General features: G+C 49.4%; 1 protein-coding gene across 3 annotated transcripts; it reads left to right on the forward strand.

The window, feature by feature from the left end:
* The first annotated feature begins 5,012 nt into the window (after window positions 1-5,012).
* Window positions 5,013-20,168, forward strand: Zscan20 (zinc finger and SCAN domain containing 20). Of its 3 annotated transcripts, none has more exons than XM_026782376.1 (8): window positions 5,013-5,059; window positions 9,391-9,880; window positions 12,200-12,335; window positions 12,768-12,844; window positions 13,057-13,117; window positions 13,809-14,492; window positions 15,460-15,888; window positions 16,906-20,168. In XM_026782376.1, exons 2-8 carry the CDS (start codon window positions 9,485-9,487, stop codon window positions 18,063-18,065), a joined length of 2,943 nt encoding a protein of 980 aa, XP_026638177.1. In that variant the 5' UTR covers window positions 5,013-5,059; window positions 9,391-9,484; the 3' UTR covers window positions 18,066-20,168. The 3 variants fall into 3 exon arrangements, with proteins under 3 accessions (XP_026638177.1, XP_026638178.1, XP_026638179.1); XM_026782377.1 differs by having other exon boundaries at window positions 15,463-15,888; XM_026782378.1 differs by having other exon boundaries at window positions 12,771-12,844.
* Window positions 20,169-23,827: the final 3,659 nt, after the last annotated feature.

Consider the following 23,827-nt stretch of genomic DNA (forward strand, 5'->3'; position numbering starts at 1 on the left):
TATATATATATATATATATATATATATATATATATATATATATAAAATGGAAATTCAAGAGGCAGAGGGTCAAAGGGGAAATAAAGGTAGGGCATGTTGGGAAGAAGATAAAGCTTTCCTAAGCTATGGGACTTGGGACCAAGTCAAGTTCAACCAGATCCTCAAGAGGCCAAGGGGTCCTTCAGTGTCCAAGGTCACAGAAGATGTTTTCGTGTCACTTCTGTGGCTGCGATAAAACATCTGAACCAAAATCAACTTAAGGGAGAAAAGGATTTTTTTTTCCTTCTGATTCTAGGCCACCGCTCTTGTTGAGGGACATCGAGACAGGCCTGTTTGTTATTTCACACATCACTTCCAACAGAGAACTCACTTCACAGCCAAGAAGCACAGCAAGATCCATGGAGGGTACCACTTGCTAGCTGGTTTATGCTCGGCTACCTTTCTTAGGGTTCAGGACCACTGCCTAGGTTTGGTACTGCCCATAGTGGACCTGGTTCTCCAACTGACAATCAAGACAGTCCCCCCAAGTCATGACCCAGGCCCATCTGTTCTAGGCAGTGTCTCTGTGGAGGCTTTCCTCTCGGATGACTTTAGGCCGTGTCTAGTTGACCGCTGGAGGCCACAAAGCTGGGATGTGGTCCAGGAGTAGACAGATCACTTCTCCTTCAGGGAAAACATGAAGATATGCTCATGTAGATCATCTTCTTGAGCCTCAAAGCTGCACGGTTACCCCGGATGCTCTAGTCCATGGAGTCAGCCACACACGGCTCCCAGATCACCTCCCTGGACCTTTGCACATACTGCTTCTTTACCAACAAGACCTTTCCTGGAAGGCACCTGCTAAACACCCTTTAAGATTCAGCTCACCCATCACTTTCTCCAGAGGCCTGTACCAAGCTCCCCACCTAGGGCAAGGTAGTGGAAGAAAATATTATATTGATATCCCTTTCCCCTCTCCTACTACCAGCAACCCCCAACCCCAGCCCAGCCTGGCTTTGGAGCCCTCTAAGTAATTGGGCTAAGTAAGAGCTACCAAATTTGAACTTCCAATCTCCTTGCTTCCTTGGTTACTCAAGTGCCAGGATTATGGGTATGTGTGATATCTGGCCCAACTATATTTATTTCTCCTTTCTTTTTAAAATCCCACCTTTTCTGAAGCTAGATTGTCTGTTCTTAACTGTGTGGCTTTAGTATGTCACTTACACTTTATACCCCAGTTTCCTGTTCTGTACAATGGGGTTGCTTCATACCTCCCTCAGTATTTTGTGATGATTAAATGCTTTAATATGACTGAAGGAACAAGAAAAGCACCTTCCGATTCATTACACATGGGTTCAATAGCAGTTTCACACTGCAGGGCCAATCAACAATCTATACTCGGTGGTTAATCAGCCACACTGTTCTGAGTTTGCAGTCTAGCACCTACTTTGGGACAGCTCAACACCACCTTTAACTCCAGCTCCAGGGGATCTGATGCCCTCTTCTGGCCTCAGAGAGTACCGACACTCTTGTGTACATACCCACACCAACACATACACATAATTAAAAAAAATAGTCTGTCAGTGATGGCGCATGCCTGTAATCCCAGTACTCAGGAGGCAGAGGTAGAGGCAAGGAGATTTCCATGAGAAGTTTGAGGCCAGCCTGGTCTACGAAGCAAATTCCAGGACAGCCAAAGCTGTTACACGGAGGAACCCTGTCTCAGAAAACAACAAAACAAAAACCAAACCAAAACAAAACAAAATACCTCACGTAGCCGGGCGGTGGTGGCGCACGCCTTTAATCCCAGCACTCGGGAGGCAGAGGCAGGCGGATCTCTGTGAGTTCGAGACCAGCCTGGTCTACAAGAGCTAGTTCCAGGACAGGCTCCAAAACCACAGAGAAACCCTGTCTCGAAAAACCAAAAAAAAAGAAAACAAACAAAATACCCCACAAACCAACCAACCACAAACACACAAACAACAAAAACACTCTTTTAAAGACCGAAACCTAAAACATTGTTTTATATTACTATATGCTACATGTGTATTATTTATGAGCAGATACATATATGTTGGAAGCATGTGCTTCACTCCCAGGAATACTTGCTCCAGAAGGTTTGGCCATCAGGTCCTGTAGCAAAGATGAAGATAGACAGCTTCATCCGTGGAGCCTACTTCTGAGTCCACGGAAAAGATCCAGACAGGCATGCGCAGAGTGCTGCCAAACCAACAGAACCCAAGGCTATGTCTGCCCGGGATTTGGCCTCTTAGAGATTTTTTTTTATTTTTAAAGTTTTCCACTTCTGTAGTAAAATGCCAGATTTTAATTAGACAAAGGCTGAGAGATACCATACAGTTTCAGGCTGGATTTAAGGTGAGGGGTGCCCTCTTGTGGCCTAATGGTGTCTGTCTCTTTTTGTATGCAACCTCTGTTTCTGCTCTTCAGGACAGACCTGGCTGATGTGAAGGTCTCACTGGACACCCCCGAGCTGTCTTTCCACCTTCGGACACCAACACACGCACTGTTTCTCTCTGACGTCTTGGCCCACTCAGCCCTCTTTACGGTGTCCGAGTTTACTCCAAGTTCTTTTCCTTCCGTTTACAGTTTCTTCCTCAAGAGAAGCCAGGCAGAGAGCAAAGGTAACGCCTGGAGTTTTAGGGCATCAAATTCCAGCCTAGGTACTTGTGTGATATTGAGCAGACTAATTTATACCTCTAAACCCCACCACGTTTGCAAGTTGGCATAACAATACCAACCTCATAGCTCTGCAGGGACAATTGAATAAGATATGCCAATAGTAACCTATTAATACCAACACATGACATACACTGAGTAAATCATGTGATATATTAAGTAAGTCAGGATATAGTTTCTAGCTAAAGAATTGGAAATGGGTTATTAAAACTAAGATGTACATCTTCCCCTAAATGTAACTCTAGCTAATGTAGTGAGCCCTATCCAAAAGCTAGCTACGGTCAATTCGCCCAAGTTTTATAGCTCTCAGTAAAAATAACAGCCAGTAGCCATTCAACTTTTTGAGCAAGGTGACCGACTTCACATTCCTCGCCAACCTTTTTCTCAACAGTCCTTAAAGGAAGATTTCACTATTATTCCCACCTTCCAGATAAGGAAACTAAAACGTTAGATGTGTAGGAGAGACAGCTCAGTTGATAAAGTGCTTGCCACATGATCAATAAGGGTTGGAGGTCGGGTCTCCAGCATCCATATAAAAGCCAGGAGCCACAGTGCCACATGTAATGCCAGTGCTGGGGGCAGATTCCCAGAGCGCATGGGTTAGCCACCCTAGCTGAACCTTGGCGCTTTAGGTTCATTGAGAGATCCCATCTCTAGTTAACAGGGTGGAGAACGCTCTATGAAGGATGCGCATCCTGACCTCAGGCCTCCCCAAGGAAGTGCACCTGCCCATACAAACACACGTGTACGAAAGAGGTGCTAGCTACCACTCTGCCTGAGGGTTTGCAGCTACGGAGTGTCCAGGCATGCCCCCTGCATTGCAAGGTAAGTGGCTGGACCCCAGAGTCTATGGTTTATCCACATATTATCTTTAATCTTCAAAATACCGTGAGACATAGGTTCTGTTCTGTCCCCTGAATTTGACGGACAAATGTACTGCGCTGCTTTCTTCAAGGCTGCACAGCTAGGAAGTCGCGGAGTCGGGATTTGGCTCTATGCCTGACTACAAACCCCACATTTCCAGCTTCCTACTCGATTGCTCATCCCTCAGTGTATTTACAGTGAGCATCTTAGCTAGTGTTACTGTCGCTGTGACAAAGGGTCACGGCCAAAGCAATTTGGGGAGGGAAGGGTTTATTCGGCTGACACTTTCACATTGCAGCCTGTCGTTGAAGGAAGCTGGGACAGGGTCTCCTCAATCAGCGCAGGAACCTGGAGGCAAGAGCTGATGCAGAAGCTAAGGAAGGACACTGCTTACTGGCTTGCTCAGCCTGCTTTCTAACAGAACCCAGAACCACTAGCCCAGGAGAGGCCCCACCTACAATTGGCTGAGCCCTCCCCCATCAATCATTAATTAAGAAAATGTCCTCCAGGCTTCCCCATCTTATGGAGGCATTTTTATCAATGGAGGCTCTCTCCTCTCAGATGACTCTAGCTTGGGTCGAGTTGACATAAAACTAGCCAGGACAGTGATATAGAACAAGCACAAATTATACTAAGATGATTCAGCAACAAGGGTGACTTGGTTCCAACATCCACAAGGATTCAAGCTCGTAGAAACCGATTTTCATAATAATGGCCAATATCTCCTGGCTCGAGTTAGCAGTTCTAGGTTTATTGTTTTACTGACGCCTACCAGAAACCTGCGACACGGGTGTTATTATTGTTCTTACAAGTGAAGAAGGGAGGTACAGAATTCTTCCAAACCACTCAACTAAGCTGTGACCTGGAAACTGTAGTTTCAACAGCCCAACACTTGCCTGCTCAACAGAATTAAGTTTCAAACCTGAGCCTAATTAACATATCAAAGCGAACTTGACCTTCCTGCATTCTTCAGTCCCTATAGGCACGTCAGCCATTTGTCCCAGGTTTGAAACCTAATAGTAGCCACCCTCTTTCCTTTTTCACTATTATTTCTTCCCTACTTTCTCTAGCTTCGGTTCCTCGGTGAGCCCTACCTATTATAATCTAGGCTCCGCCTACTAGGCGGTGCTGTTACCGAAGAACCAATGGAAAGAGTCAGGATCTCCTCGGGCTACGCCCCCAGGCGTTGACCCTGCTAGATTTGTTCCGGTGCCAGAGCCTATAAGAAGATGACGCACTCATTGGCTAACGCCCTCAGAGAGGCGGCCGACAGGGGGTGTTGTCTGCAGGCCCTCGAGCGATGCGTTTTGGGAGTTGTAGTCTCGGAGACCTGGTTCCTAGACTGGCGCCGTCGGGACTCCTCGTCCCAGCATCCCCCGCACGAGCCTGGGAGCACTTCCGCCCTGCTGTGAAGTGGGTGTCTCGGTGGGTGAGTCCGGGTGGCGGATGGGGTGCCCCTGAGAGTCAGGCGCTGAGCTGGAGACTTAGGAGGTGGTGGTACCCTGGGGGGTCTGGGAAGGTGAGAGGGGAAAGTAGCGTGTGTGTGTGTGTGTTTGTGTGTTTGTGTGTGTGTGTGTGGCGCGGGGAGGGCAGAGGATGCAGCAGCGTCTGGAGATGGGTCACCGAGGGGTCGGTCTGAAGAGTGAGTTGGAGGAGCCCTCAGTGAGGCGGGTCTTACAGAGGTCTGCAGGTGAGGTGGAAGGGATGGGTTTTTGCCGCGTAGGAAAGTCACCTTAAGGTCTGGAAAGCACAGGCAGGGAGAGAGGATTCCAAGGGCCCTGTCAAAGAAGTGAAAAGGCCCTGAGCCGAATGAAGTCTGACCTTAAAATAGTGCTTCATTCTCCACACCCAAGTTCATGTCATTTGTGATGGGACTCGCTTTAGTGTTCAGCCCCAAATCTTTGCTTCTTCCCTCATTCCTGATGGCAGTGAAAAGGTGTCTTCATCTACTGACCCACCACCCACTTCTGACCCACCCACCCACCCTCTACTGACCCACCCACCCTCTACTACTGACCCACCCACTCTCTACTGACCCACCCACCAGCTTACTTGTTTAACCAGTGGATTTCTCCTGCATTCTTCCCCATCCATGAGGGTTTTACATCTGCCTTTTCTTTAGTATCTCCTAAAATCACCTCTGCCTTCTGAGGGTCTCTGCAGAAGCGTCCACGTTTTTGTTTCTCCAGCTCTGACAAACACTGCAGCCAGTGCGATCTGTAGCACCCAAGTCGGACTGTATTTTCAGGCCCCTAGCTTGGGATCCCGAACTGGCGTGCAGTGCGTGTTGAAGGAAAACGTGGTATTAGAGTTTTTGTAACTCCCTTTGCAGCCCACTTTTCACATCCTCCACATTCTGGGGCTGCCAGAGTTTCCCCCATCTTCTGGGTGGGCCATTTGGTTCTCCACTGTTCTATATCCTGTCTCTCTGCTGTGGCATCCTCAGGACGGCTCATGTCCATTTCCCTTTGTCCAGCTCAGAACAGTAAACACCTAATGTAGACCAAGCAAATGAGTAAATGCCTGGCGAATGCGGGCTGGCAATCGTCAGGGTGAGCTTTGTTAGCCCAGGCTTGAAGATGCTATGGACTTCCACAGCATGGAAGAGGCAGAAGCGGATCTCGAATCTGTCTTCTCTCTCTTCCTTGATGTCTTTTCTGTCTCCCATAGCATAATTCTAGCAGGTCTGAGGCTGTGTGGCATGATGAGGAAAATGATGGGAGAAGACTGACTTGGGCCTATGTCTGACCTCTGCCACTTGGTGGTTCTCTCTCTTCCTCTCGGAAGTCAGTTTCCCTCTGTCCATCACAGCTGGGTCATCCCTTGGTAAGGAGCCATTTCAGTCAGCACACTGTCTTTGCATAAGCTCCCAAGCACAGCTGGGTTTTCCAGCGTGAGCATGAGACAGAAGATCGACTTTGGCATGGGCTAATGCTGTAGGAAAGCCACTCTACTTCCATGGGGTGACAAGAAAGGCTCACGAAACTGAAAGCAGGCAGAGAGTAGAAGAGACATAGTGCTCAGCACCACATGCCCTCTCTGGAGCGGACTTGGATGGATCAACTCTGAAACGTAGATAGTGTCCCTTCTCTCTCGCTCTGCTCTTTGTGTGACACAGGAGTTACAGGATAGTGACGCTCAGCTCAGCACTAATGGCCTTCCACTTGCTTGCCTGGAGGATTCCTTGCAAATATGGATGGAAAATCCTGAGATGTATTTAGCGCCAATAAAAGACACCTCTTGGTGACCTGGAGATATATATATCCTGATTCCAGGACTAGAGTTTGCCCCTGCCCAGCTGTTGATTGACTGTGTTGGCCTCCCTTCCCCTACGGTAGTCCATATGAAGAAGATTGGGATATATATATATATGTACATATATATATATATCTCCCAGGGGTTTATTTCTATTTGAAATAAACTTTAAAGATTTTGAGGATCTCTTCCCCAAAAGATGTTCTAGGCTCTGACTTTGGGACTGGTGGCTGCTCTTGTCCAATGAATGTCCCCTTTGTGCAGGAGCATGGGAGTCTTTGCTTGCTGACTTGCTATCTGTCCCAGCTATTGTTGGATCTGTAGATCCCAGTACAATGCTGAGCACATAATGGGTACTCTGTGAGTGCCTGACAGCTTAGTCCTTGTGTGCGACAGTGACAGATATGTGTTTGGATTAGTGTCTCAGGAAAAATGTGTTTTTACAAAAAGTTATGAAATGTTGATTCTTTTTTTTTGTTTTTTTGTTTTTTCGAGACAGGGTTTCTCTGTAGCTTTGGTGCCTGTCCCAGAACTAGCTCTTGTAGACCAGGCTGGCCTCAAACTCCCAGAGATCCGCCTGCCTCTGCCTCCCGAGTGCTGGGATTAAAGGCGTGTGCCACCACCCCCCGGAGAAATGTTGATTCTTTAATGTAAATCATGGACATTCTAGACTTTTGATATAACAGATTCATATATTTAATACAAGGCAACAAAGTTATTTAATGGCTCTACTGTTTATCGTATATGAGGTGCTGTTCTGGCCTTAGTGATACACTGTAGTGGCATTGTCCAGTGTGGAAATAGGTGACTGCAAAGCGTGGGTGATCTATGTCAGGGGTGTGTGTCAGCTGGGACCAGGATCAGGGATGAGGGTAGGGCATGGCAAGGGTGCCCCCAGGAATTCTTCCTGAAGGAAGTGACAGAGGGATGAGCCTGGAGTAGCCCAGTGGCCATGCGTTTTTCTCTGAGCATCTTCCTAAGTACGTGGGCATCTTTATAGCCAGTCTCTATTTTTTTTTGTCACCTTTGCCTTGTTTCTATACAACCTAGTCAGATGACCCAGAATGTTGTCTGAGGTTTCTGTCCTGCCCAGTTCCTACAGTCGTTAAGTCTCCCCCAAAAATCACACAAAGGTCTACATTAGTTATAAACTGAATGGCCCGTTAGCTCAGGCTTCTTATTAACTTTTATATAGCCCATTATTAGCCCATTATTCTTGTCTGTGTTAGCCATGTGGCTCAGTACCTTATTCAGCAGGGCAGTCACATCCTGCTTCTTCTGTGGCTGGGCCAGGGACTGCAGAAAGAGCTTCCTTCTTCCCAGAATTCTCCTGTTATCATTGACCCGCCTTTACTTCCTGTCTGGTTGTCCCACCTATACTTCCTACCTGGCTACTGGCCAATCAGCGTTTATTTAAAATATAATTGACAGAATACAGACCACTGTCCCACACCACCAGAATACCAAATGCCATTGTCCTTCTCCTCTGGGTTCTGCTGTACCATTCCAGCTTAGATGTAAACAATGGTCTCCTTGGGTTGGGCATGTTTTATGTCATTAGACTTGCCACAAAAAACTTTTCTAAGGGAACACTCTCTCTTTTCTCTCTTTAGATGCCAATATGCACATGTCCCTACAATGTGTTATAGAAGATGGTGTCAGGGAAAGATAGAAGTTGAAGAGAAAAGAACTCTTTCGACGTGGACAGGAAACCAATTGTTCTTAGTCTAGTTTGCTCCTGTCCTCAGGAATTCACTATCTATAACTTTATTGTTCGTTGTGCTCCTCTGTGGGCTGAACACTGTTAGGTCCATCGGAAGCTGTGGTCTGGGCATGATAGGGTGATCATGGTTGTAAGGGGGTGCCCAAGGTGCCACGGAAGCTGTGACTGAGGACAAGCCCTGTTTTAGGGACTGGGAAGGCCCATGGAAATGTGCAGTTTAAGGAGAGACCTAGGCAGGTGAGGAAGGGCTGCAAGTGGCTCTGTGGAGGGTTCAGAGGGCAGTGGGGAGGAACTGTGGGCTGGGCAGCTGGAGCAGGTAGTAGTCAGGTGTTGTGGAAAATGGACTGGGCATGAGGGTGAGAGCTGGAGAAGGAGATGGCTTGGTCATGCATTGGAGGGCAAGTGCAGGATGGGTGTGGTAGTTCTGTGGCCTGATGTGGTGATTCTGTGGCCTGAGGTGGTGATTCTGTGGCCTGAGGTGGTGATTCTGTGGACTGATGTGGTGATTCTGTGGACTGATGTGGTTCTGTGGCCTGATGTGGTGGTTCCGTGGACTGATGTGGTGATGGTTCTGTGGCCTGATGTGGTGACAGTTCTGTGGACTGATGTGGTTCTCTGGACTAATGTGATGATTCTATGGATCAGGCTTACACATTCAGCTGTGTCCCGAAGGATGGAACTTGGTGCTGTCTGCCTGTAGAGTGAGCTAGGTGCTGGCTTCGGAGCCTGATCAGGGTCTCATTCCCTGCTCTTTGCAGAGGAGCATCTCTGCATCTGTCAGCTTTCCACAGCTGGAGTGTTCGAGAGAGGTGAGGAAAGCGACGCTCCTGGGTCCTCTCGCTCACTCTGCTTTTGTCTTTCCGCCTTTGCAGTCCTTCCCCAGGAGTCCCTTGAAGGCCACATTGCCAATGCAGGAAGTCACTGGATGAGTTCAGCCCAGCTGAAGTGAAGCTCTCAGGCCCAGAGATGGCTGTGGCCTTGCCTCCACCAGAGCCCGAAGACGTCCTGATTGTGAATCTGCAAGAGGACTCATGGGGCTCAGACTCCAAACCCCAGAAGGAGGTCCATGGCCACATCCCTGGCCCCGAGGTTTCCCGCCAGTGTTTTAGACAGTTCCAATACCAGGATGCAGCTGGACCCCATGAGGCCTTCAGCCAGCTCTGGGCTCTCTGCTGTCGTTGGCTGAGGCCTGAGATCCGCCTCAAAGAGCAGATCCTAGAATTGCTGGTTCTGGAACAGTTCCTGTCCATCCTACCCAGAGAGGTGCAGACCTGGGTGCAGGCACGACACCCCGAGAGCGGGGAGGAGGCTGTGGCCCTGGTGGAGGATTGGCACCGAGAGGCCTGGGCTGCCGGGCAGCAGGTGAGCTTCATAGTCTGTTCTCTGAGTAGCTGGTTGACAAGGTGGGGGCCTGGAACTGAGTTAATAATTGCCCCCAAATCACAATAATAGTAATCATTGAGTAACTGCTGTGTACCGAGCCCTGCTGTATAGCAGTTAGTATTCTAAATGCTTGACTGTTAACTCATTAAATCCTGCTGCAGCTTAATAAGGTGGGTCGATACTGTTAGCCTAATTTTACTAGTGAGGATATGGAGGCAAAGAAAAGATAGGCAGTTGGTTCAAAGTCACTACCTACTGGATTGTAGAGCCAAGATCTGCACTTGGAAAAGTAACTAGAGTGTGTATAACACCATTGAAACTGCCTCCCAGCACATACAGCGTGCCCACATTTGATAAATGGGATTGAAATGAGGAACTAGATAAAAGCCCACACGCCTACCACCACCTGATTTTGACAAAGAGGCAACAACAACAACAAACAAACAAGCAAACAAACACCCCACATTGGCGAAAAGACAGCTGTCTTAGTTGCTTTTCCATTGCTGTGAAGTGATACCATGACCATCATTCGGGATGTGCGGTGGTGGACATGGTGCTAGAGCAGTAGCTAAAAGCTTACACCCTGTTTGGCAAGATGGACGCAGAAAGAGAGAGAGAGACTGGCTCTAATGTGGGCTTGAAACCCCCAGTGATACAACCTCCAAGGCCACACCTTCTAATCCCTCCCAAACAGTCACTAACAACTGGGAAGCAAACATAAGAGCCTGTGGGGGCATTCTCAATTGAAACACCACAGCAACTTCTTTAGCAAAGGATGCTGGTCAAACTGGATAGCTTGCTGTAGGAGAACGAGCTTGATCCCTAACTCTGCCCAAAATGCCACTCCACAAGGATCCAAGACCTCAACATAAGACCTGATAGCTTGGATCAGATAGAGGAGAAGGTAGGGAATATACTTCAACTTACAGCACAATCAGGACTATCCAAACAGGACCCCTGCAGCACAGGTGTTAAGATTAGCACTTGACAGATGGACCTCATGGCACTAAAAAGCTTGTACAGCAAAAGGACATCATCATTTGAGCAAAGAGACAGTCTACAGAATGGGGGAAATCTTTGCCAGCTATACCTGACAGAGGGTTAGTATCCACCATAGACAAAACAAACAAAACAAAAACCACCCTCAAAAATTAAACAAGAAAACACACAAAACCCTAAGCAACAAACAACCAGACAAAACCTAATTAAAATTTAGAGCATGAAATTGTACAAAGGATTCTCAGAAGCAGAAATACAAATGTCTGAGACATTTTTTTAATGTTCAGTATTCTTAGCTATCAGATAAATGCAAATTATAATTCATTTGCGATTTCATCGTAGCCCAGTCAGAATAGTTAAGATTAAAACAACAAGCTGAACAATGGTGGCACACACCTTTAATCCCAGCACTCGGGAGGCAGAGGCAGGTGTATCTCTGTGAGTTCGAGGCCAGCCTGGTCTGTAAGAGCTAGTTCCAGGACAGGCTCCAAAGCTACAGAGAAACCCTGTCTCGAAAAACCAAAAACAAACAAAACGAAACAAAAAGATCAACAACAACAGAAAACAACTGGCAACAAATGGTATCCTGGATATGGGGAAGGGAAACACTGTTAGTGGACACATGAACTGGTGTGGCCACTCTGGAAATCAGTGTGGAGGTTTCCCAGAGCTAGACGTAGATCTACCATGGGATTCAGCATATTCCTGAAGGACTGTATTCTGCCACAGAGATACTTTCTCACTGGGTTCATTCTGCTTGCTTCACAATGACCAGGCAATGGAAACAGCCCAGGTATCCTCCTGACCGTAACGAAAATGCACGTATATAGAGTGGGATATTATTTAACTGTGAAGGAAAATGAATTGTGGAATCCACAGGTAATGGATGGAGCAGAAAGTAATCATTTTGAGTGTTGTAACCCAGACCCAGAAAGTAAGGAATGTCATCGAGTCTAGACATGCAGTTTCTGTGTAGCTCGTAACCACTAAAGAGGCAAACGGGCTTATGAGAGGCTTATAAATTACATTTTCATTTCCCAAAATTTTACGTAATTTGTCTCTGGGAATCAAGAGCACTTTGAATAGTGATCACCTGCTTGAAATATTTGTACAGCCTCCCAGAATAGTGTAAATGCTGATTCGTTTACTAAAGTCTGGTAGCTTTCTCGTTGAGTCTGAAACTCTTTTGAACCTTAAGAGTCTGTTAACCCTGGAACAGATTCAAACACAAAATAACATTCCCGACTCACTGAAGGGACCTGATTGAACTGATGATGGAAGTTCTGACTTCATATGTAGGGACTGGAGCTATGTGCTGAAGACTGTGGGTCCTCCGGAGCAGTTCAGGCGTGTCCGAGCTCCCGGCTGTGCTCTGAGGCACAGCACCGGAAACAGTGGAATACACATCCTGGCCTTCCCAAGATGAAAGAGAGCGGTCAGTACCAAGGCTGTGGGGACATGAGAAAATGAGGCCTTTCCTCCCAAGGGACAGGCTTGGGAGGTGGGAGAAAGGATGTGCAGGATTCAAGGTCCACGATAGGACAATGTCTGATGGATGTTGTCAATGAGCTCTGTGGGAGAGGATGCTGTAGGTACCACACTAGCTCTCTACAGTTACACAGAGGTGCGGGCGTGGCAGTGGGTGTGTGCTGCTCATAGGGTGGTGACAGGTACCTCACCCATGGCACACTGAAGACAGCTTAGGAATCCCAGCTTCTAAAAGGAAAGTCTAAGGAGAAGTGTGCACTGGGCATGGGCTACCCCGGCTTGACCCCGTGTGACCTTTGGGAAGCTGCATCTTGGAAGGAAGTGGTTTAGAGAACGGAAGCTCATGTCTCATGTCTCACAGGGTTCTTCTCTTCTCCAGCAGTCCTCACACCCCAGGCCTCAACTGTTCCAAAGATGGGGAGCACTGGCGATTGGGAGGTAGCAGCCAAGTCCCAGGTAAACTGCTGTTTCCTCTTCCTGTCATCCTCTGCCATGCCCCTTCCCCGTGGCCTCCCCTAGCAGAGGGGCCTGCTGGTGCTCACTGACCATGATGCTAGCTCCACACATGGCATCGCTGAAGTGTCCTGATCTTTCTTAGGCCTGGTCAGGTTCCCGACTGCTTTTAAAAGTGTCAGTGACATTTAAGGTCCTTTCTGTGTATGCCATAGGAGGCCCTGAACCCTGGTAGAGGAGCCAAGGAGGACCCCGCAGGAGATGACCGTGGGAATGGTGAGTGTCTGGGGAAGGAAACTGCCCCGCTTCAGGGCTAGCTTGCCCATTTCTGGCACGCCACCCCTCAGAGCCAGAGCTCTGCACCCCTTAGCTTTCAGGGGAGGAAGAAGGCTGGCTCTCTCCCCGCCTTCTCTCCCGCCTTCTCTCTCTCCTTGCCTTCTTCTCTCCCCCATCTCTCTCCCCCTTCCCTCTCTCCCTCCTTCTCTTTTTTCTACCCCTTCTCTCTCTCCTTGTCCCTGCTATCAGAATTTGCTTCATATTTAGTGTTGTTTTGTCCTATAGGTAAGAGTGTCAGCGGAGGTCCGACGTTTCCCAGCAAGAGAGAAACACACACACACACACACACACACACACACACACACCCTGCACTTGCTCCTTCCTTCCAACAGTGGAGTTGAGTCTGGTTGGGTTGTTTGAAATCCTGCATTGTCATTTGTGGATCTGTACTGGCCACCCTGTTGTATGATGTATTTCATACCAACAGCACAGCAAATGAGGAGCCGGCAGGTCCCTTTCGTGCTCAGCGAGGTGGTCCTGATGCTTCTAGGCTCCTTTCTCCAGGGTGATCAGTATGGGACTTTCTCATTGGCCTCTTTCAGGAGAAGGGCGGGAGTTTCCGTGACAGTGTGGAGAAGCACAGACCAACAGGTTGTTTCTGCTCAGTGTGTCTGTTCTTCCTTTTGCATAGGAGTTCCAGTTTCAAAGCCAAGTGTCACCTCCCAGCATGAGCGAGGACCAGAGGATTTGGGCCTGAGGCTTCTAAACTGTGGGAACGGGAGCCCTGCAGATCATAGTGTGGACAGTGAGCCAAACAAGCCAGCGGAGGCCTCAGCCCAGGAGGACTCCAGGGCCTGGGAGGAACAAGGCGACAGGGAGGATGTGAAGGTGTCAGGTGTGCACTGGAGCTACGAGGAGACCAAGACCTTCCTGGCAATCTTAAGTGAGTCTCCTTTCTCGGAAAAGCTGCAGACTTGCCACCAGAATCGCCAGGTGTACCGGGCTATTGCAGAGCAGCTGAGGGCACGGGGCTTCTTGCGGACTCTGGAGCAGTGTCGCTACAGGGTCAAAAACCTCCTACGGAATTACCGGAAAGCCAAAAACAGCCACCCGCCAGGAACCTGCCCCTTCTACGAGGAGCTGGAGGCCCTGGTGAAGGCTCGGACGACCATTAGAAGAGCCACCGGTGGGCCAGGAGAGGCTGTGGCCCACCACAGGCTGGGTGACAGTGACGCTGAGATGGATGACCAAGAGGAAGGCAGCTGGGAGCCTGAGGAGGCCACAGAAGACTGCAATGGTCCTGGCCTGGCCACCAAGGAGTCTCTTCAGGGTCCCAGGAGTGCAGGGGGCCCAGCTCTGCTCCAGAGCCGCATTGGTAAGAATATGGCATGTAACTGGATGAATGTCAGCCAGGCTGCGGCTTCCCAGGTTAGAACTCAGACTAGGAGTTGTGTCAGTGACGCTAGAGTAAGGTGCCAGGTCCCTGGACCACCCTCAGGCTCACTTCTCTAGTGGCCACATCTGGTTATAGGAGCAATAATTCTAAAGCCTTGCTAGACCTGGAGAGACCCCAGTTGCTTCCCTGAGTGTCACTGGTGACTCTCCTAGGTGGCACCAGAGCGAATTTTTTCATGTCCATAGGTGTGCTTCTCTAGTGTGAGTGACAGCAGCCCAGTAATTCCCAGTGTGTTTGGGTTAAGAGAGAGTGAGGGAAATAGTAAAGCGTAGGGGAGAAGCTCACAGTGTGGACTTGAGAATCCTGGTGTGACAAACACACCTCTTGCAAAGAGACAGTCACTGACATCCATGAATGAAGTGTCTGAAGCCTCAGGAAGGAACAGTCTGGGCTCCTGCTCATGTTCATGGCCCCTCATCCCGCCCCAACTCCCATGCTGCCTCCTTGGGTTACGTGACTTACCTGCACCGGAATGGAGTCTGGATTACGGCGACCAGAGAGGGAAGGGTGTCCTCAGCTGTAGTCTGTCACCTGGTTATTCAAGGTCCGTTTATGTCTCTGGTCCGTGGGGATTCTCAGATTCCATGTTAAAGAATTCACAGAGGAGACGAGATGTATTCTGAATGAATACAGGGAGAATCTCGTGGATCTCAGTGACTCATTGGCTGAAGTCAAGGGAATGGCTCCCTTGATGCCATTGCTAAAACATGGCCACTTGTTTCTCCCTTGAGAGGGTGAGAGAGGATACCTTGGCTCATTTTCCCAGCATACCCCCGAGAAGCAAGTCTGTGTTCCCAGGTACTTGGACAGTTTCTGAGACCCGTGTTCTAGGGATCTATCAGTCAGGTGATGCTGGTCTTAACCTCTGAACTCTTCACTTTGACAGCAGGTGTGCACTGGGGCTTTGAGGAGACCAAGGCCTTCCTGGCAATTCTCAGTGAGTCCCCCTTCTCTGAAAGGCTTCGTTCCTGTCACCAGAACCGCCAGGTGTACCGGGCCGTTGCAGAGCGGCTGTGTGCGCTGGGTTTCCTGAGGACTCTGGAGCAGTGTCGCTACAGATTTAAAAACCTTCTTCGAAGCTACCGAAAAGCCAAGAGCAGCTACCCACCAGGAACCTGCCCCTTCTATGAGGAACTGGACTCACTAATGAGGGCTCGGACGGTGATCAGGGCCATGGAGATGGCAGAAGAAGCCAGAGGTCTTCCTGGATCTGGGCAGAGTGGTACTGAGCCTGATGAGCAAGAGGCCTGGGCTGAGATGGAAGATGAAGATGCCATTAAACTTCTGACTCCAGATCCCCAAACTCCAGACACAGGTGAGCCTGGAGTCTGGGTGTCGGCAGAATCTGCAGCCAGTGCAAAGAGGAGAGCTGAAGGGACTGAAATCTGCACAATACATCCCAAGACTAAGTTCTCAGCACCCAGGAGGTTCATTTACCCCAGGGGGACAAAGGGCAGGGAATAGGAGACAAAGACAGAGGGTAGAGATGAGGGAGAAGGGAAAAGGGAAGGGATATTTGCCCCAAGGGGCAAAAGACTGCCTCTGCATGGAGAGGAAACAGACATGGCCCATAGGCCACAGCAGTGAATAACGGCCAAAGGGGAACCCCATTTTAGAATGAGTTGGTTCATTTTGATTGGGCATGTTAATTAGATGAGCCAAAAGGGGCTTCTGATTGCTGGACTTCAATACTTTGATAGCTGGACCTTGGTGGTCAGCCTCAGGAGGAGGAAGTGGCCAAATAAGGGACTAGACCTTGGTGACCAGCTTTAGGGATGTAATTTTAACAGTTTAGCAAGGCAGACGGAATGGGGGAAAGAGAAGGCTGGCCAGAGCCATGTTTGCCATGTTCAGGCCTACTAGAGTCCTTCAGGAACCAGGTATATTATCTTTGTCTCTGAGCCAAAAGAGGGAAGGAGATCAAATAGGAAAAGAATGGTGCATTGCCTGGATCCTGCCATCTCTGATTTAGTGTTATCCTGCACACAAGGTGGCCAGTCTGGGTAATTATGGAACAGATTCAGTCTTGTATGACGCAGGATCTGTTCAGTGTACTGGAGGGCACTAGGAGCTGATTAGAATTAAGTACAGACTTCAGAGGAATGGCCGGGAAGGGGAGCCAGGCTGAATGGTTGCCGGGGTGGGATTACTGTATTCCAGAACACTCCTCAACTTTTTAGAGTGAGAAGCACATATGTATCCAGAAACATGGTAACATTTATAAGCTGAGGAATATAAGATTCAAATCTGTGTTAGCCAGATTTCACACTACACGATACAGGTACGTTAATGCTAACCAGTGAACGAACAAAAAAACTTCTGTTTCTGTCAGTTCTTTCAGGTTTTGAGTTGAAGCATACGGATGAAGACCGAATTTCAGAGCAGGACGTTTTTGGGGAGTTGCCTGGAGCATTCTCAGAGTATCCCACAGACGCCATTTGCCGGCCCCGTGCCTGTGGGGAGGACGAGAATAAAGGACCGTGGCGGAATGCGCTCCCATGGGAAGAGTGTTCCTCTGAGGATGGCTTAGAAAAGCTCATCGACCATCGAGGTCTGTACCTCACAGAGAAACCCTACAAATGTCACACACGCATGAAAAGCTTCACTAGGAACTTCCACTGCGTGGCCCACCAACGAGCCTACACGGGTGAGAAGCCCTACAAGTGTCCTGACTGTGGAAAAGGTTTTAGTGACCGCTCCAACCTCAGTACCCACCAGAGAACCCACACCGGGGGAAAGCCCTTTCCATGTGGGGAGATTCGGAACAGCTTCAAGCAGGGATCAAACCTCCCAGAACATCGGAGGCTCCACTCGGGAGGAGCTCCTGACCTGTGTGATGTGTCTGGGGAGAACTTTGGTGACAGCCCATCTTTTAGTGCTCGCTGGAGAAACTCTGCATGGGAGTTACCTGAACGTCCTCAGGATGTCAGCATGATAATCAGTTCTCCTGGGCCCTGTCACACCACCTCAGGGGAGAAGCTGTACCCATGTCCTGAGTGTGGAAGGTGTTTCTCTAAGAGCTCTGCCCTCATCAGTCACCAGAGAATCCACACGGGCGAGAAGCCGTATGAGTGTGGAGAGTGTGGGAAGAGCTTCAGTAAGGGCTCCACCCTGGCCAACCACCAACGGACGCACACTGGCGAGAAGCCGTACAAGTGTGCGGCCTGTGGAAAGTGCTTCAGCGAGCGCTCCAAGCTCACCACCCACCAGAGGGTCCACACGGGGGAGAAGCCCTACCGGTGCCTCACGTGTGGGAAGTTCTTCCGCGACCGCTCCAACCTCATCACTCACCAGAGAATCCACACGGGCGAGAAGCCGTACAAGTGCAGGGAGTGTGGGAAGTGCTTTAACCAGAGCTCCAGTCTCATCATTCACCAGCGGATCCACACCGGGGAGAAGCCCTACAAGTGCACGGAGTGCGGCAAGGACTTCAACAACAGCTCCCACTTCAGTGCCCATCGCAGAGCCCACGCTGGGCGGAGAGCACTGTAGGCCGCACCTCCTCCCGACCGAAGAGCAATAATGCGTGTTTATGTCTCATCGTTACTTCTAAAACATGCGGGAAAGAAAGCTTCCAATGTCTAAGCTTGGTGTATACGTAGAGCTGTTTTCCTGGTAAAATTCAGGTCATTTAGATGTGAGTTACACCCACAGGGATTGTGATTTGGAAGTACTTGTCAAGTGTAATCTGGTTTGTCCCCCCTCACCACCACCACCACAAAACCCCTCTAGAATCATCAGGCTGTCCTTACATCTGTCTGTGGAGAGCTCAGTTGTATGCCAGGCAGACGGATGGTGTAGGGTGAGAGTTGAATCTGTGGCCCAGTGTATCGACTCTACGTCCTCGCTCTGCTTCTCACTGTTCTTGTCCTTGGTAGTGTGCAGCTGGGGCGAATCCTCACGGAGAAACCTTGGGACTTCATGGTGAGAGCAGGAGTAAACAGGACCGGTGCCCAGGGCATTCACGGCAGGGCCGGCAGCGAGCGGGGCAGCAGTGGCATCGTGGCAGAATCAGCCATAAGAGCAGAAATAACTGCGCATTGAACATTTGCTTTGAGCCCCCGTAACGGTCCTGCTTCCCAGAGTAGAAGATGGAGGGCTGGGCAGGTTGGGTGACTGCACTGACCACACGTCTCAGAGTGAGAGAGGCAGAATTCGTCCAGACTCGTGTGTCCCCGGAGTCTGGGCAGCTGTGTGCCTCACTGAGCCCTCTGACAGGGAGGCAGGTATCTAGTACTAGGATGGCAGAATATGATGACCAGTGAGCATCCCCCTCTAACGAATACAGAGGCTGAGAGTTCCTGCCCACGAAAGGAGTTGGGATGTTCAGAACTGGCGAAGCCCTCTGTGTAAGGCTGAGCTGGTGGGCAGGAGTCCGCCTTTAGAGTCGTGGGTGAGAGATGGAGGTAGGCTGAGACGGCCGTGTCTCCAGGGGGACAGTGCTTTGGTGAAGAAGTGGGTCCGAGGGTCCTTCTCCCAGGTCAGTCCTGCTTCTCATAGGTTTATAAGCCTTGCCAAGCAGGCTCCCGTCCCGTCCCGTCACTCCTGCCCGTTGGTCTCTCTACTCATTGTCTTCATTTCCAGTCCCGATGCCAAGCCCGAGGTGGAAGGCATTGACGCCTTGTCCTCTACAGAGAGGGCTTGGGAATGGCTCCGTATTCTAGGTCCTCAGTGCCGGTTCGGCTGGAGTCCTCTTGTCCCAGGCTGCCGAGTGTGGTCACCCAGACCAGCGTCTCACACAGACAGGTCAAGTCACAGAGGTTCATGCACAGTGGTTTTGTTTGTAGCACTTTGGCCTCTAGAGCTTTTCCTTAGATGGGTTTAAAAGTGTTGACCAAGGGCCTTGTCTTTTGTGGATTTTAAAAGAAGATGACTTTCTTACAGCTGTGTGTGACCTTAGGGTGCTGTTCACATCCCAGTTATTCTATGGCCGTGGGAAGTATTGATTGGATAATAGCTGTGGAAAACTTGGAAGACTTGCACTTTTTCCTTGCACGTGAAAAGGTGGGTGGGAGGTCTTCCTATTTCCACTAAGGAGGTCACTCCCTAGCCTTTCCTTAGTTCCAGAACAGAACCCTTCCCAGGAGCCAGTCCACCCGAGGCTACCTCCTACCAACTCTTTCCAGCTTACCTTACCTGGCTTATGTCTGAGAAGCAGGGGTCATGGGATGATCCCTGATTAGTAACCAGAAAATGCCAATAGCTGCATAGAAAGATATGTAGAATACTCTAAGTCCAATAGGAAGGGTCCTGAAGGAGAGAAGAACATTCTAGAGAAAGTTACCAAGGTGTGAAATAGCATGGGTTTCAGGTGAAGGTAGAGATCCAGAAGGTTTGTAGGGGTTGGGATGGGGGGGTGGCATCCAAGATTATTCAGGTACTGGGGCAAGGTCATTCTAGATGTAGCAACGCCCCAGGCTTTTTCCTTACACCAGTTGGAAGCTTAGCTGGGTGGGTCCTCAGTGGTGCTAATCTCTGTCAGTTCCAGCCTCTCTTCCAGCACATGCCTTAGCTGTAACATTAAATTGCCAAGTGCTTTTTTCCTCTTCAACCGTTCATTTTGTATTTCTTTCTGTCTCCCTTGCTGTTTTTCATTGTAGCCCCGCATAAGATTACTGGCACTAACTATACCACAGGCACAATGTTATGCTGTCTTGAAATATTCCTAAAGAAATCAGCCCGTTACTTTTAAATTTAGCCTTGGGCAAGTTCTTAGAGCATGGGCAGAAGGTATCCAGGTTCTTTGCCAGAATATCATCCAAATGGTCTCATAGCCCAGTTGCTAATAGACCTTATTTTCTTCTGAAACCTCTTGAACTGGGCCCCACAGTCTGCATGGCTCCCAGCGCTACTATTGCCCCAGCTCTTAACTATGATGGTCAACTAAGGGTTGCTTATAGCATTCAACCTCAAACAAAGCAAAGCGAGCAAACTGGAATTGGGTGAGGCTATAGAGCAATGAAAGCCAGTGACGTGCTTCCTCCAGCAAGGCTCTGTCTCCTAAAGGTCCCATCACTTCCCCCAGCACCACCATCTGAGGGCCAAGTATTCAAATACCCAAGCCTTTGGGAACATTTGTCATTTCCACCACAGTCCCATATACGTGGAGCTTAGATGACAGACTCAGGCTGATGTGTTTTTACGTGCATTGTCAAAACTCAACAACCAATTGGAGCTTGAATGTGTCACTGCCATGTCGCTGGTTGGGTTGTATGGCAGGGTTAGAGTTAATAAAAGAGGTGAGGGTTTGAATTGCTACAGTGGCTCTGTTGAAGAGAAGAGACCTTGCCAGAGTTTCAGAGGCAGCAGGAGAAAGTGAAGTGTTCTTGGTGACTGGATGGAACATGCATCACTCTAGACTGGGGACACGGGGAAGGGATATAGACATAGGTGATCAGAAAATGTAAGCTTAGTTTGACACTTCAAATGCTGGGTCCCTAATGGACCTTTGAGTAAACAGTTCATTTGTATATTTGAGCCCGAAGTTGGGGGGAGAGGTTAGGCCGAGAGAGTTGTATATGTGGGCACGATAGGCAAGCTCCCAAGGAAGGGGTTATGCTCAAAGTCAAAGAAGTATTGTGCTTAAGACTACTCCAGAAACACCCAGATGTGAAGGGAAGCACCCCTCAAAGACAGCATGGGCCACACCCACCTTGCTCTTGTCATCTTTGGGCACTGCCTCCCTTGCTGCAGATCCCTGACTTTAGTGTAGTCTTGAGCTTTCTGGAAGCTGTGATGTGAAGGACCGAGCTTCTTGTGGAAGTGAAATGGCCCCCCAGACTTTGTTCGGGTGCCAGTCATTCCTTTGCTGTTGGGACTGTGCGAGTGTCTCTTGTTTTCAGTAATGGCTTCTGCTGCCTTTATCTCTTATTGTCCTTTGTTCTCTTCACAAGTCTTGTAAGGTCAGCAAGGGTAGCCGGGGCCAGGAAAACCCTTGGCCCATCTTCTGTCTAGTCTTTGGGAAATCACTCAGGTAATGTCTGTTCTGGAGCTGACCCATCATCACCTTGCTGGCATTCCCAGGCATCCTCCGGAAGGACTTTTCTGCTTGAGTAAGCTGGTATCTGGGTTTTACTGTCCTCTTTGCGGGCAGCAAGTTCGCTTTGCACAGTGGTGGGTGGTGCCTTAGCCCTGACTCTGGCAAGCCTCAGTGGTGCTGTCACACAGGAGGACTTTGGTATTTGGTTGCTGAAGGCAGGGTTGTATCCTAAAGCTCCTCCCCCCCCCCCCACTTCCACAGACTCTGTACAGACCCAAAGGGAAGGGAAATGTGGGCAGGGCTGTTCTGGAGCCTGTAGCAGTTTCTCCGAGGTCTGGTCCCCAGCACTGAGTTCACAGTCACGACTGGCTTTCCTGACCACTCTCTGAAGCAGCACAAAGCAGAGGAGGGTTCTGCCCCAGTGGGGTTAGCTCTATTACAGGCCGCAGAGAGCTGGGAGCAAGTCTAAAACAGTTGACCTTTATTGGTTTGGGGCTCAGGAAGCCCTACTTTGGTGACACTTGGCTACTCAGGAGGGAAGGGGTCTTCTCTTTCCTTACAGAACCTGAGTTTGGCCTTGGAGCCACCCACAGGGAACTAAGGGACCATAAGAAGTTTCTGCTTCTTAAGAGGTAGGCAAAACCAGTGGGTGGTGCTTCAAGGGCGCCCCCTGGAGGCGGTGGTGAGAAGCTTTCTACAAACCCGTGGGCCCAGAGCAGGAGAGGGCATCTCTGTGGATGGCGGAGGATCACATCTGAGAAACCCTGATCCTGAAGTTCCCAAGTAGACAAAAGAAGTGAGACTAGGCAAGCAGGAAGCAGGAGTCCCGCCAAACCTGTCTGCACGTGCCGGGGACACGGAGCAGCTGCAATCAGCAGGGATTCCCTGATAGGCTTGTTGCTTTAGAAAAGTAGACGTCTGTGATCGATTTTTGGTTCCGTTGTGGTTACTGAAATTAGAATTGGTTGAATCTTACCCTGCAAGAGACTCTGGGACTGAAGACCTTAATTCTAAAACAAACCAGCTCTTCAGTTTGTATTATGTTACCTGGCTTTCCTTTATCTTATTATTCCGGCTGTCTCAACCTTTACTATTTTCTTCCTTCTCTGTTTGAGGTGGCCTGGTGAGTAAACTAAACAATGGCCACAAAAGGGGTGGGGAGGAGAAGGAACTAGGTTTGGGTTCTTATAGGTTCTTTGCCCCCCAATAACTTTCTCCGCGGATGCAGCAAGCCAGATCAAGCTGAATTGAAAAGGCGGAACAACAGTTTATTGAGAGCAACTCCTGGGTGGGTTCTCTGGCCCCAGAGATCGAGGCCAGAGACGTTGCGTTCCTCCACTCCAACTAAAAGTGGAGAGATTTTATAGGTTGTAGGTGAGGGGTGATGACGTGTCCACCACAAGCTAGGTTTTGTTCGAAGACCCTCTGAGCTGGCGGGGTTTGGTGAGGCGGGTCAGGGAGTCCTTTTCAGATTGTTTAAGGGCGAGCTGGAGTCTCCAACCTAACAGATTCTTCTAGCATCTTCTTTGATAGGCAGACACGGTAGAGATGAAAGGGGACAATCTGGACACAGTGTTGCTTTCAGGGAGATGGAGCCCAGATCTTTATGCCTGTGGGTGTGGGAGGCAACTCCATCTCCTGTTTTCTCTGGGTTTTCAGACAAGCTTACTGTTAGGGAAAATCCTAAAGTGAGCTGCTCTGCTGGCACAAAGAAATCCAATCAAGTCAAATCAAACCAAATTAAAATGCCCATGTTTTATTAAATGCAGCACTCTCCGGTGGCCGAGAGCATGGCAGAGGAGACAGAAAACCGGGAAGCACGCGTTCCTCCTCTGGGCGCCCACTTAAATACTCTGGGGGAATGGTCATGACCCCCTGGGTCAGGACCTGGCATACTGGGATTTGGAATCCAGACCAACGCAGTTCCCAGGCCAGGGGCTGGGATGGATGCCAGGGGCTGGGTTGGCGCTCCCAACTTAACATTACCCTTACCAGCTTACTCTTTGCGGTTTGTTTGCTCAGCTTGCTTTTTTAGCTTGCTTTTTTATATAACCCAGGCCTACCTGCCTAGGCATGGTGGTGCCCACAGCGGGCTGGGTCCTCCTAATGATTAATCAATCATTATTCAAGAGAACGCCTCACAGACACGCTGACAGGACCATCTGATGGCGGTGATTCTTCACCTGAGGTTTCCTCTCAGCTGATGCACTTGTGTCAAGATGACAAAGAGCTAACGAGCATGGTTAAGCACAGGAGACCCCAACCAGTTCTGGCC

This window comes from Microtus ochrogaster, chromosome 10 (genome assembly GCF_000317375.1).
Source record: "Microtus ochrogaster isolate Prairie Vole_2 chromosome 10, MicOch1.0, whole genome shotgun sequence".
NCBI lineage: Eukaryota > Metazoa > Chordata > Mammalia > Rodentia > Cricetidae > Microtus > Microtus ochrogaster.